At 42.7% G+C, this 14,943-nt stretch overlaps 2 protein-coding genes across 2 annotated transcripts; one reads left to right on the top strand and one right to left on the bottom strand.

Annotated features, from left to right (window-relative positions):
- Positions 1–500: 500 nt before the first annotated feature.
- znf131 (zinc finger protein 131) lies at positions 501–7,228 on the bottom strand. The gene is made up of 9 exons (XM_084468737.1): positions 7,132–7,228; positions 5,904–6,051; positions 5,393–5,494; positions 4,956–5,100; positions 4,581–4,692; positions 4,136–4,318; positions 3,284–3,659; positions 2,781–2,911; positions 501–1,830 (listed from the first exon to the last, which is right to left on the bottom strand). Exons 2-9 carry the CDS (start codon positions 6,031–6,033, stop codon positions 1,210–1,212), a joined length of 1,800 nt encoding a protein of 599 aa, XP_084324863.1. The 5' UTR covers positions 6,034–6,051; positions 7,132–7,228; the 3' UTR covers positions 501–1,209.
- Positions 7,229–9,727: 2,499 nt separating this feature from the next.
- Positions 9,728–13,647, top strand: selenop (selenoprotein P). The gene is made up of 5 exons (XM_084468614.1): positions 9,728–9,799; positions 10,566–10,796; positions 11,239–11,451; positions 11,626–11,743; positions 11,846–13,647. Exons 2-5 carry the CDS (start codon positions 10,594–10,596, stop codon positions 12,176–12,178), a joined length of 867 nt encoding a protein of 288 aa, XP_084324740.1. The 5' UTR covers positions 9,728–9,799; positions 10,566–10,593; the 3' UTR covers positions 12,179–13,647.
- The last annotated feature ends 1,296 nt before the right edge of the window (positions 13,648–14,943 follow it).

The following is a 14,943-nucleotide window of genomic DNA, read 5'->3' on the forward strand; positions in this document are numbered from 1 at the left end:
TAGAATGAAACATGACATCTAGATATATGTTTAACCCTTACCTTGTTTGTTCTTTCGTGAGTCTGTTAAACACAATTAGGCAACTGTAATCAACTAAATCCATCCTCAATCGCAGGTGCTGGATGACATTGGGAACTATGCCGCTTCTCTGATAAACCTGGTTGAAAATCCTCTTGATTGGCAGGAACAGGGGCCAGTCAGCGGCAAGGGAAGGGGATGTACCGGTATGTTAGCCAATCAGAAGCGGTGAGGGCGGAGCAAAAAGGCACGGTGGGAGCTGTCCGACGTTCTAAGAGATGTTGGCAGGTGATCCCATCAACAAAAAATATGGAATGAAATACCAAGAAGTTCCCATTATCTAAGAAGAATCTAAAATGTAAAATGTTTGTACTGTAATTTTACACTATACAATATAGTGCATTTCGTGATTTTGTTTTCATTACATTTTTATTTTTTTTTACAAAAACGAGCTTAGCATCTCAAACAATGTTGGACACATTCAATCAAACGATATTAAACGTCTGGTTTCAAAGTAAAACATTCATTTGGATATTCAATATGTACAAAGGAAGACGCATTTGCTTGAACGGTACAAAAAGCAGTAGGCATGAATAACTTAATGAATCATACATTGACGTCCCAATTCATCCAAACCAAATTCTTCTTCTATATAAAGTGAGTAAAGATTTAAGAAAAAATATACTCTGTAGACCATTTCAACGACATCCTTATCAGTTCTATTTCCATTGGTTATCATTCTTCTAATGGACCAATGTTTAATATGGAAACAAAATAAAAAAATATGAAGATGGCTTTAAGACATGAGCACCACACACCGGTTGGCATTGGAGTTTACAGTACATAACTCTGTCAAAAAAACACTGGCCCGAAAATGTATCAGACGGATATTTACACATGCAGAGCAACGACGTAGAGCAAGGCCATGGCACCTATTAAAAAAAAGATATGTACAGTGATTATTTTTGATAACATTGATAGCGTTTAACACCAGGTGGAAAAATAAATAAAGCATCACAACCGGCAACAATGACCGTTCTCTCCCCAGAGTTCTTGGCCATGAGTGCTTTGCGATAGATGAAGGATGAAGGATGATTGGGACACTGCGTGCCCCTGTTCAAAACAGGCCTTTGACATGCTGCTTGGCTGCTCGCCCCGACGCCAACACACTCCCGTCTCCTCCTCTGTCCCTCACACATGCTCTGTGTGCTCCGACTTTGCCTCCACCTCCTCCTCCTCCACCTCCACCTGCTGTTCCAGCGCCACCTCCACCTCAGAGTTGACCACAGTCTGCTGCTCCAGCTCGGCACTGGTCAGGTGCACCACCTGGATGTGCACGCCGGCCGCCTGCAGTCTCTCCACGTCCTCCTCGCACATCTCCCTCAGACCCCCGTCCTCCATCACCATGGTGGTGGTGGTGGTGGTGGTGGTGATGGCGTTCGAGGACTCCTCCTCCTCCGCCATGCTCATGATGTCAGGGGGCTCCACCGTCACCGCCTCCACCTGGATGCCGTCGTCCAGCAGCAGCGTCTCGCCGCCCTCCAGGCCGACCACCATCTGCTCCCCCTCCTCCTCCTCCTCCATCATCTCTTCCTCGTCCTCCTCCTCTTCCTCCTCCGTTGTCGCGGGGACCACGGGGGAGGCGACCACCTGGTCCTCCAGTGCGTCGTGCACCTCCCGGAGGTGGGCCGTGAGCTCCTTGGGGTGGGTGAACCACTGGTCACACAGGGTGCAGTGGTTGGGTTTGTCCCCGGTGTGACTCACCAGGTGATCCTTGAACTGGTCCCAGCTGTTGAACACGCTGCTGCACACCTGGAGGGAGGACGTGGCGTACAGGGGAAGGTCGAGTTGAGTCAGATGTAACAGTCTTGAAAACTTTACAGTCTTGAAAACCATATTGATCAAGGGCCACTCACGTTTTGATCTTTGTTGAGATCTACTGTCTGATTTTGGCATGCACTTCGTTGAAATGCACATCTCTGTTGTAGCCATCGGGACTAAAAATGGTATTCATAAATTCCACAAAGCTATGCCTGCATGTGATCTGCCCCTTATAGTTACTCCTTATAGCTACTTTTTGATTGTATGCTTTCATTGTTCTCAGGCTCAATTGTAAGACACTTTGGATGAACACGTCTGCTGTGCAACTAAATTGAACAGTTAGCATATTCAAACATAATAAACAAACAGGTTGTGAATCACGGGTACAATGAAAGACAATTTGTCAAATCAAGTGTTAATAACCAAGTCATTGCTTGGCCCTTCAGCGTCTTCTGGAAATTACTTTGTAATTTAAATCACTAAATGTTTGAAACGAGGGAGAAGTTGTGTCTGTCTGCAAATGTTACTATGCAATTAGGAGATCGGCTCACGTTACAAACTGGCACACACAAACATGCTAGAGTTGTGGTCCTGTCTAGGTCAACTGGTATAGCAAGGCATTAGCGCTGCTGGTGTTCGATTCCCAGCAGAAGGCACCCAATGGTACTTTCACGGTATTGTCAACCATATGACTTTTTACCAAAGTTACATATAGTAGATACCATACTCTCAGCCCGAACAATGCCGTGAGACACTTACAGTATATCCAAAGTGCCTAACAATCGTGAACATGTTAATCAAATCAAAAAGGCAACCCATAAATGCGTAACATTCTTAGCATGGGTGGCTATTCATTCATTATACAATCGCAAGCTAAAGGGTTGTATAAAGACACAGCCTTACGCCCGTAGACAACTGTATTTATGAATACGGCTTATCACCTGGCATTCATACAGCTTCTTGCGTCCTTTCTTGGCTCCCGCTCCGTTCTGACACGCGGACATGTGGCACTTGAGGGTGCTGTTTCTGGCGAAGCGCTCGTGACAGTCGGGACACTCGTAGGGCTTCTCGCCTGCACAAGGACACACGAGAGGAACATGACAATGACCATCTAGAAAAGAAAACAAGCGCAACAACACTACAGGGTCACTTCTAGAAACAGGTTCATACCAAGTTGATTCAAATCCGTGTTTCTATTGCATGGAGAGTTGTCAAATGCAATTCAAAGTAAAAAGATTACACTATAAAATTGCCAAAAGTAAACTTTTAAGTCAAATTCTTTGGCATTCATAGTTGTGTACGTCTAATCATGACACATTCAATTGAAATGCAAAGACAATGATTTCCTTTGAATTCCCGTCAGCAGACACAAGACAAAAACGTTCAAATGTCTCCCTTCCACAGACGACCCAACACAGCCCACGCTGGCGAGCGGGATGCTGACCCGTGTGCTTGCGCAGGTGCTCCTTGAAGTGGCCAAAGTGGTCAAAGTTCTTGTCGCAGTACTCGCACACGTGCACGCGCTTCTGCGGCCGCTGGCTCCGCGACAGCTCCTCCGCCTCGAAGTGGAAGGTGGTGACGTGGAGCTTGAGCGCGCCCTCCCGCGTGTAGGCCTTGCCGCAGTACGCGCACACGTGCGGCTTGTCCAGGGGCCCGGCGTGCGTCTTCATGTGCTGCTTGAGGTGGTAGTAGAGCTTGAAGCTGCGCTCGCACTTGTGGCAGCGGAACATGTTGTCCACCTGGGAGATCTGCACCTCCACCATCTCCACGTTCTCCAGCACCTTGGAGGCCGTCACCGTCTCCTCCTGGTAGGACACCTCCTGGGCTCACGCAAAAGGGATGGAGAACACCCTCAGAGTGCGGCTCGGAAAAATCTTTGTTTGCTCCCCGCACGATTGAGCCGTACGGGAACCACTGTCCCGTTTAGAGTTGCAATGCTTGCGATAAACATTTCAACCATGTATAATAGCTATTGCTGTATGAGCAACCACAAAAAAATACATACAAATATGTCAACGTGTTTTGGTTTCCTTAAGAGCCTTTTTTGTGCTATATTCGATTGATAAAGATATGAAACTGCTATTTTATAGTTTAGCTAGTAATAATTTAGAGGCAGGAGATGCAGCATTTTTGGGAGTTTTATCTTTGCTATTAAACAGATCACCACATGGCCCAAGCCCGCCTAAACCAACTAATATCAACCACGACTGTATTCATATACCATTGTGCAAATATTAACAATAGAATGGATGCTCCTGCATTGAGAGGTGTCGGGTCAATCAAGTGGCACGCTTACATGGTCCTTCTTGATCACGTGCATCGCTTGCGTCCCCTGCTGGTACTTGCTGGTGATGTCGGCGAGCAGAACCAGGGCCGAGTCGTCCGAGGTGGGCTGGGCGGCGCTCTTGGCCGCGTCCACCACCTCCTCCAGTCCCGACTCCTCGAGCTCGATGCCTCCCTCGATCACCTCGATCTCCACCTGCACCACACAAACAAGAGGAAATTTGGCCCTTAGTATTACAATTAAAGCTTTAGGTTTTAAAGTTGATATAAAATGTCAGTTGAATGTTTGCTGATTAAAATACATTTGAATCTCAAAAAGGAAAATAAACATTTCAAATACGAAGCGACCTGAATGTTTTTCTTTTTAAATCATTAGTAACTCTTCCCCAAGCCGCTTTGATCTTAACTGATTTAAGGACACATAAGGACACACTGCCATCTTAACACCCGTCTCTCACCTGTTCCCCTTCTACCGATGGCAGCGTCTCCGTGATTACATTGGACGTTTCGCTGATTTTCCTCTTGACGCCCCTCTTCTCTGTGACTTCTTGCGTGGGACTCTCTGTCCCCCTGAGAATTAAAATCTGAGACATCAGACATCCATTTTCGGTTGAACGACAAGTAGGACAAAGCAAAACAGTGTCCTCTAGTGGCCAAACCCAACATCGCACTGGACTCCAGGCTTGAGAAAATAATGACGAGCTACTATTCTGTTTTGGCAAAAAAAACACAGCTCATACAGACTAAGACTCTTCCAATCATATAAATAAAATAAAACATTTTCAGATCAACAGGTTGGAGATTGGGGTGGGTGGGTGTCAATGTAGCCTCACTTGTTGTTGAGCGCCTTGAGAGCCTCTTGCATCTGCAGGTACTCCGCTGCCTTCCACACATCATTGGCCTCCTCCTCATCACTGATGGCCAGTGTGGCCGTGTAGGTGAACTCCATCAGCTGGCGGAAGGCGGAGTTACTCACACCTGTCCAAACGGAAGCCACCGGGACAAGTTAAGAGGACACAGAGGACACGTGCTTATGCGGCCTGAGCCAGTCACAGGCATTTAAGAAACCAGATTCCAACAAGGCTTCAGGCCATTAATTAGATTTATTATAAAAATGTACAAGACTCACAGGCTCTGTAAGTTTAAAAACTAGCATTATCCTAAGAAAAAGTAACAAGTTAAAGTTTTTGTATTGTTGAAAGCAATAATAAAGTTTAGTAGTAATAATTCCGTCCCACAGCGTTGTTCATAGTGAAACAGAACCACGTACCCTCTATCTCCACAAGTGGTTCCTGGGTGAAATCCTGGAAGAATTTGTGAAAAAACTGACTACAAGCTGCAAGGACTGCTTTATGTGCTCGGAATTGGTGCCCTGTATATACAAAACAGAGAAAATAAATCATTATTTGAGATATTATAATCAAACTATGGCTCAAACTAAAGACTCCACATTTTTTTGGTGGATGCCAAGGCGTTTTGTGTGTTTGGATTGGTCTGTATTATCTAACAAAGAGATAAGAATGATTGCCTCGTGGCATACATCTTAAAGGACTGCTTTTATTTCAACAGCCATTTATACAGGGGTTGAAAACATTTTGTCCTGATGTAACCATTCCCATTCATTTTGTACATTATATGTAATAAACATCGGACCATTCATTTACAAGAATCCTTTTTCTGTACACCGGCAAGTAAATATGGATTGTTTAAATCTAAGTTGCCTTTATATTCACCACCGAGTTTACTTATCACTACCATTGGAAATTGGACACATTGCATACCATCCACAATCAGGGTGATGTCTGTGAACTGGTCAAGTTGTCTCTGTTCGTTCAGTTTGTCCAGCATGACTTTGTAGTGCGACGGGAACATGCTTCCACAGTCCATCTCCCCCTCCCCCTCAGCCGCCATGATCCACGCCTGCCCTCCCTAAGAGAACCAAGAAAGATGATTAAATTTAACAATTATCTTAAACAATGAATAATCAATAAACATTTCTGTGTGACACTCGTCATGGTCAGCATGTAACCAAATAATATAGAAAGCATATTTATGGTTAAAACCATCTTGAATCAAGTAGAATGAAATGTTATTTTGTGGATTACAGCGTTATAGTGATGATTAATTTACTTTGAATAAAAGGAAATATATATATTTAAAAAGAAAAAGAACAACGACAGGTCTTTTGTTTTTACGCAGTTCTGTCAGATTCTCTTCCAGACTTTGGAACCATTGGCGAACATGTCTGTATGTTAAACATTGAATATTGTGGAAAGCTGTGTATTTTTTACTCTGTGTTTTTTCTGTTTGTTGTGATATGGATCCCCCATGGGTCTGAAATAAAGAATTATATAAATAATTATATATTTTTAGGGGTGTAGTCTACACGGATATTACTTTGTAACTGTTTACATGCATGCACACATACACTACTCAAAAAACAATAATTAAAAAATATTAATGTGTATGTATATATCATTAAGTTGTTCTCAATTCAAGATTGTTTCTAGATCATTCGCATCGGACACACAGTCCATCATGCGACGCACAAAATAAAAACAATTGCGTCCACTGTCCTGATATGACACAGCAGACTGACATGTGATTGGACCAATCATACATACGAGTGCAGCGAAACTCCAACGCTGTGAACGTCATGAGAGTAGCCAAATTAGCTCACTTTGGGCTACCGGCTAAACTGTTAGCCTACCTAGCAAAACGTACAAGTGTGGCCTGAAACAGTTGGTGTCGACGTAGATTAGGGAATATTTTGACTGAGCCCATGTGCACAAGATTATTTCTCGGTTTTGATCCCATACTAACGATGCTATAAACATTAAGGAATCCAAAGCTTTTGCAGCCCACAGGCCTGCTAGCATGCTCGCCATCTCGTTTGACAATCAACATTACGTCATCAAAACGCGCATTAAAACACACTTTTCCTGACAGATTTCTATATTATGAGACCCATGGGTCAAAATGTGAGTTTTAAACCATCAGTAGAGGTACCTCTTGTCCAGCCACGTTGCTTTAGAAAGTAGTTTTATGGTATTATGTGTCCCGACGCACGTAGAGCTCCTCTACTCTCGTTGCTCCAAAAAGGGCGGTCGTTCTCCAGTAGGGCCTCCGATTCCCAGAAGCCCTTGCAACAATAGAGGACGCTGGTGAGCGTTGCTTGGTGACCAGATATGCCTGAAGACAGGCATATTGAGCATCGTTGTGGTTCAGTCTATTCATTTAATTGAATTAAGAACATTCATGTAATTAATGAATCAATTGATGTCACGTGTTTTAAGACATTTTCTCTGTAAGCTTTAGTTGTAGAACAAGGTCATCTAGTAATATATAGCCTACACTACACGTATTATACTTGCCTATATTCACCAAAGATAGAGCTATACAACTCAAACAAGCAAGGAGGAAAGGAAAGACAATGGATGAACAATTACATTTTATTAGTATCATGCAGGGTGTTGCAAGAGATAAAGATATACTGTGCCACAGCAGGCCCCCATTATTCATGTCACACAATTTCTGCTGCTGTGTGTATGAAATCTATACATACATATATGCTATGTTACAATAATAAGCTATATGAACTAGAGCTTGAGCCCACTAACATGGCCACTGCTATGCTGCTGCTTCTGAAACCATGCAAAACCAGTTAATTTTTGTGAAAATATTTATTTCAACGAACATTAGGGACATTCCCAACATGTCATACCGGGTATGACATGTTGGGAATGTCCCTAATGTTCGTTATGCAGGGTATGACATACCCTGCATATGCAAATAAGAACAAAACTTGACTCACGTCATTAAACTGTTGTACATTGGCATTCTTATGCATTCCAGAAGAAGAATAATGAATTTAAACAATGAACAAATACACAATAAGTTCATGACTTGAGTCAACCATATAAAATACAGCAATATCTAATCTTAAAATGAAAGTCCTCCCCGACAGTTTGAGAAGGCCTCTATGGCCAAAGTCCAAACTGAGTTTGGTTTAATTTTTAAGCATTAAACCACCACCATCATTCTTCTTTTTGGCAATCTGGTCATTCTAGCATGAACATTTAAAAATGTTTAGTCAGGAAAAGATAGTCCTCACTTTAGATAAGCTCACACAAAGACGTTCCTAATGCTTTCTAACTAGCTGAACAAATCATGTATTGCAGCATTATTAAGTGTTTAAAAGCATTATTTATCCATTGTAAATAGTGTGTAAATTGTCAAACCATTGTCTTATTAACTTATTCATAATTTATAACAAATTATGAACTGCTAACCAATGAGTCTTGATGTAGAAAAAATGCAAAAAAAAAAGAAATGCAAATGAGGAATTCACTATTTACTACTCTATTAATGCTCAAAGTATAGAAGGCTGTTATTCTAAAGTGTTATCATATTTTGTCAAAGATTAATATAGACGTATGGACAAGTATTTTTCCCTTTTCATTGGAATCAAAACAGCTACATTAAGAATAACAAACAAATATGCGGTTACAATGAACCATGTGTTGCAACGCAACCTCTTTTTATTGAGCATTTTTTGAAGCTACAATCTGCTTATGCAACGTGGCCGCTGTATAAAACACTCATGAGACACATGAAACCTTTCACAAAGATCTCCGTGTCCTGCTGAAATATACCTGTTAACATGCCAGGTACTGTCAATGAGTAACATTATTTAATCTGCTATCTATGCTGATCAGAGAACCCTACATAAGCCTGGTCCAGTGCAGTCTTTACAATGACTTGATTGTCTGATAACAGTTATCAGCCAATCAGTTATCATATGATCAGTGTACACTATAGCAGGCCAGCATTCCTGATAAACTTTTAGTATAGTACAATTATACCCAAAATGCGGAATGACAGTTTTAAAACCACTTCAAAAACATCTAGTGTTAATCATGTAATATTGTAATTGAATAAGTAATAATAATAATAAGTTAGACTTCCTACCAAAATTATGATCTATATTAACCATCTTCAACCAAATAACACAAAAACAAATTGAATATTTCACAACATATTTTCACCATGTGATATATTTCACAACAGATACAACTGAAATGAACTTCCCTTTTTTCAAAATATTTTAACATTTTAGCCTTGGTACAAATTGCAGCTAAGCACAACTCTTGTTCTTTAACAAAATGTTAAAAGTTCTACAGAGCATTTGTATCTGTTGCACAGGCTAGCATCTGTAGGTTCTAACAATGTATTTACCATAATTTGACCAGCAGTCTGATTCATTTCTTGCTTACAACAAAATAACATGTCAGATGTCATAACAGAATCTCTTGAAAAAATTAATGTTTTCCTTCAAATAAATAATGCTTTAAGGTTTGCATAGTTCTGAAAAAATAACATCATAACAGCAAATCAACCATGGTGCAAATCACCCTCTATTGCTCCTTCTTTAAAGCTAAATGTGTCCCTCACATGTTTCTCCCTGAGACAGAAAAAAAGGATCACTGATTTTGAAGATGTACACGAGTCAGCAAAATGGTCAGAGGAGCAAGGAGGACTGAACTTTGGCCTCCTTATGGACAGGAAAACAACAGGCTGAGTATAAAAGGGAGGGTGGAGGGAGGGAGACTTGTTTTTCATCGAGCAGCCGACTGCAAGAAAAAACTCTGCTGAAGGAGGATCAAAAACACACACGGTAAGTCAAACAACTAACAGCAATATTCCCATTTAATTTAAGTATATATATGGATTGTTGTTATTGTTGTTTTTTAAATAAGGTAATTCTACTCTTTTGCGTAAAAAAAAACTTAAATGTATATAGCAAGTATTCTATTGAAAAATATTGCAAACATTAAATGGTATAATATATTCACTGTGAAATGTTTTCTATCTGGCCATAGTTTTGGCCCTTGTCCAACAATGTTCAGCACAAAGTGTGCATGTATATGTGCAAAAAAGTTTATGTTGCAGATAAATTATGTGCATGATATAATAGGGCCTTCAGTTTACTTAATCTAAACACACCCAGAGGGATCCGCGCATGCACACACAAGCACGAACACAATCACACGCACACATACACACACACACACACACACAAGTTTTCTAAAACTATGCATCCAAATAAAGCATGAGCCATACCAAATTTTATATAAGACTACTAAATAAATAGTAAATTGCACCAAATCCAGTATAGTCCTCTCCATATTCTCCTTTTGTACAAAACACATTATTTTGCATACATTAACACAATTATTGCCCAACTTGCAGATGGTATGCTGCAACTGTCTAGCCATAGCTTGACACTGCACTGCCCTTTTGTACTTCTCATTCCTCTCGGCTGATGTTGACAAAACTTTTCTGTGCTCTCCTCCCACTTCCTCCTCCCCTTTCCACTCCTCCAAAACATTCCAAACTGCCATTCCCTCCATTTCTTGCTTCTCTCCTCTACCCTACCTCAGATCAGGGCAGTGAGGACTCACAGCAGTAATGTGGGTGTGCCTCAGCCTGCTCTCGGCTCTCTGCCTGCTCCCTGGGGGCGGGGCAGAGAGCGAGGGAGGCGGGCCTCAGTGTCAGCGGCCACCCGATTGGAAGATCGGGGAGGTGATGCCTATGAAGGAGGCGGAGGGCCGGGTGACTGTTGTGGCACTGCTGCAGGCTAGCTGACTTTTCTGCCTGGTGCAGGCATCCAAGTACGTGCACAGTTTTACTTTGTCTGGCAAAATGACAACTTATTATTTACTTTACGGTCCCCAAAAATGAAGGGCCCAAAATAAATGCTATACTATCTCTGCCGGTCCCAACAAGCATTCTCACACTATACTCTTTATAAAATAAGTAATGTGTGCTAAGTATATCAATATTTTCCACTTCATTTTTGATGCTAAACTGTCCTAGCCCTTCCATGTAGACCTGTGGGCCTCATACAATATCATTCAAACATACAAAAGCTTTTCCCTTTTAAACGTCTTTTTATGAGTGAACTTGACTCAATTATTCAGTCCTTCCACACCTGCAAAAAAGATAACAATATAAAACCAGCACCAACTTTACTAATGATGATGATGATGATGATGAGGCCAAGGTTCACCTCATCACGCTCTTGCATGCTCTGTCTGCTCGGTCTGTGAACAGTATGGACAGCCTACGCCAGAAACTGGAAAATCAGGGCCTGGTGAATGTCAACTACATGGTAATCAACCACCAGGGGATACAGGCCCAGCGCCTGCATTCCATGTTGACCACCAGACTGTCAAGCAGCATCAGCCTCTACAAGCAGGGGGACCAGGATGCCGATGTGTGGCAGGCCTTGAACGGGGAGAAGGATGACTTCCTTGTTTATGACAGGTCAGGTCCCCCACAACGGCAGATATGTTAACACCGCCATATTATACCATCTGGACATTTTCCATGAAATCCTCTGAACATTTTCTTTGAAATCATTGAGAATCTAGCATTTGTCATTCTTGAGGTTTAAGGAGATTCGAAACCCTTTTTTTGTTATATCTATTTACACATCAGGTGTGGCCGTCTCACCTACCATATCGCACTGCCATATTCCATCATCGGGCAGGGTCATGTGGAGAACGCCATCAAAGACACCTACTGCAAACGCATATGTGGGGACTGTTCACACGAGGTATGTGATGCACCATATCCATCACAGCCGTGCGCATACAGGCCGACCTCTTCATCATTCTCTTTGAGACTCAAAGTGTTTGCTCCTCCTCTTCCCCGACAGAGCGTGGACGTTCCCGAGGAGTGCACCAGGCCAGTAGTGGCCAGGCCTGATGCGGCGGGGGTGGGCCCCGCCGTCAGAGAGGAGGGGCCGGTACATGGGGATGGACATGGTCGTGGTCATCACGGTCACGGTCATCACCATGGCGACCAGCAGGTGGTTGCCCACGCCGGACACGGCCACGGGCATCACCATGGCGATCAGCAGGTTGTGGGGCAGGCTCAGCAGGGCAGGGCCGACGACGCCAGGTCGTCGCTGCTCTCCGACGGCCAGCAGGCTGTAGACCTGAGCCTGGTGCCGCAGGACCAGGCCATGCTTGTCATGCAGCGACCGTGAGCGGCCAGCCAGGGCATGTGAAAGTCGAGGCGCAGCTGACAGTGGAGCGCTTCCTCCGGCGACGGAGGCGCGCGCCGCAGTAGCTGACGCTGACACTGACGCAGGCTGACGGGCGACGCCGGGCGGAAGCAGCTGCTGGACTCCTGACACTGTGACGAGGCGCTTCCCGCCTCCTGACAGTGACAGGGGCGGGCGGGCGACGCCACCAATCAGGTCACCGAGACCTGACAGTGACGCCTGCCCCCCGCTGACTGACAGCAGCCTCCGCCAGCCCAGTGAGCCTGACCCCCGGGTGTTGAGAGTTGAGTATGAGCGCAGGCGTAAGCTGTGCTCTGACGATCAGTCCTCAAAGGTACCATCCGCTTTCAACACCGGGGCGAAGCGCTCTGCTGATACCAGCAAGTATTGCCCTGAGAGAGAATGGGAATAACTCTTAGAGGATGGCAGGGGTGGGGTCTTAAAGTCAGTCTTATTCATAAAATAACGACTTTATCTTTTCAATTAGCTCATTTGGTCACGTTACAATTCAAACTAAACAACACAGTGTGATTTGGACATTTTGATAAATAACTACATCAGAAGATGACTTTCACCTGCCTCTGACGTTTTCTGTTAGTGGTTGATTCCTTTTCTTTCTCGGGGGAGTTTGGAATGATCATGTTTCTGTTGCTCCTCTTCCATTTTGCTCTCTCCATCCTAAATGAAGGTACGTGCATAAACTATGGACTAGTGGCACGTGTTTGATACCACGCAGGAGAGAGGGGAGGCCGGAGTTCACTAACATGAACAAATTCCACAGATTTTGATTTGAAGTTAATTGGATATTATCTTGAAATTAAGGGCTAGGGTAAGAATTAGAACTAGAATAAATAAGAACAAACACAAGAATAAACTCTAATACTTATTCAGAACAAATCAAGTAGCTTTTTTTTCTTTCATAAACCAGATAATGAGTGAGTATTGAGGGTCTAAACTCTGAAATGACAGAAAGCACACTTAAAGCGAACAGAGAGAAATATACGTTTTTAAAATTGATCTCTGTCTAATCCAACTTTTGAAATTGCCCAACAACATTCTATTATAAAATACACTGTAACTCTTGCATGGTAACTTAGCTTTATCTGTGCACTTGCTACTTAGTTAGGTAATTCCACTTAAATATTTTTCTTATAAAAAAAATTTTCAGTTTGACCCATGTGTTTGTTTAAAAAATTGTACACTTTTTTATTATGCTTATTGTTTTGCTTTAAAGAAATTCTAAGAAAAAAAACTGAAATTGTTGGATTGTTCTCATTGGACGGAGGGTTGGAAGACAGCGTATGCGGTCTGGTAACACGTTCTGTACTAAATGAAAGTATCTGGTGGAAGACAAGAGTCACCCAGATACCTGATGTTTGCACAGATTGATGTATCTCACCGTGTCGTTGATCTAAACTGCACTCTGTTGAATAAAAAGACCCTTCAACGAATTGTGTGGATGTGTTATTATTAGATGTGCTTCTTTCAGCTTGGTGCCAAGCCACTTATAAATGAGGCTTCACAAGCATATAATGAAAGAAGCTTATAGCTATGAAAAAGTGCTACAGGAAAAATAAATAAATCACAACACAGGCTAGTATTTTTTTTATTTTATTACATTAGAGATGTGTGTGTGTGTGTGTGTGTGTGTGTGTGTGTGTGTGTGTGTGTAAGTGCATATGTGTGTGTGTGTGTGTGTGTGTGTGTGTGTGTGTGTGTGTGTGTGTGTGTGTGTGTCTGTGTGTGCGTTAGTTCATGTTTGTTTGTGGGGTGGAGGAGGGCTGAGTTTCTGGGGGAGGGGCTGGAGGGAGGACTCAGGAACTATTCTGCACGTGGCCAGAGAGTTGAGCGCGTGTGACTCAGTGACTCAGACCAGACAGGGGGATCGTATTACGCCCAAAGAGGCACATGGCTTTAAGATATGGGCATGTGCATATTTCATTATTATGTATGATTAATACTACAATAAATCTTGCACCCGGGCATTATACAAGTGAACATAAATGCATAAATACATAAATACTTTTTATAGATATAGCGTGCTCTGAATTTGTTCTGTTGGAGTTGGTGGACATCAGGTGGATGATGATCATGATCAATAAAGCGCGTCCAACAATTAAATTAAATAACAAAACGAGCAAATCAATTAACAGATAAAGCTTGTGTGGTGTAGGACAACCTGTGATTTTCCTGGTTAAAATAAAGTTCAATCAATAACTGATTGAATGAATCCATCAGTTTTATAACATTTTCTTGTATATATATTTTGCATTTATTCTCCAGACATTTTAGATATCCCTTTCTACGCTCTCTTCCAGGCTACACATGCAACATTGCCGCCGTGTAATGTAGCTAAACAGCACCTCTAGAACATGTCTTTAGAAAGGTCAACAAGCAAGCGGGGGTAATAAATGAAGGCTAGGTGGACTGTCTATGGGGGCGTAATTGGCCCAAAGATTCAATACAGAGGAGCAGTGACTTATGGGTAATTACCTGCAATGTCCTGAGACGAAGAGCTGTGAGTGGTTGTCCCTCTGATCCAATCAGCCCCACACAGAGCCACACAGTACACAGGCTCCTTCTTAATTGTCCGATATGCTTTCCCTGCGATGCACGCCCGCCTCTGCACAGCTTTCATGTCCACTTAGACCAGCGGAGACAGCAAGAAGAGGAAAGCAAATCACACACAAGTGAACCCAATCACACGCACTATGTGGCACTCTTTTTCTCGGCACAGATCAACAAGG

This window comes from Micromesistius poutassou, assembly GCF_964030765.1.
Source record: "Micromesistius poutassou genome assembly, chromosome: 5".
In the NCBI taxonomy this organism is placed as follows: domain Eukaryota; kingdom Metazoa; phylum Chordata; class Actinopteri; order Gadiformes; family Gadidae; genus Micromesistius; species Micromesistius poutassou.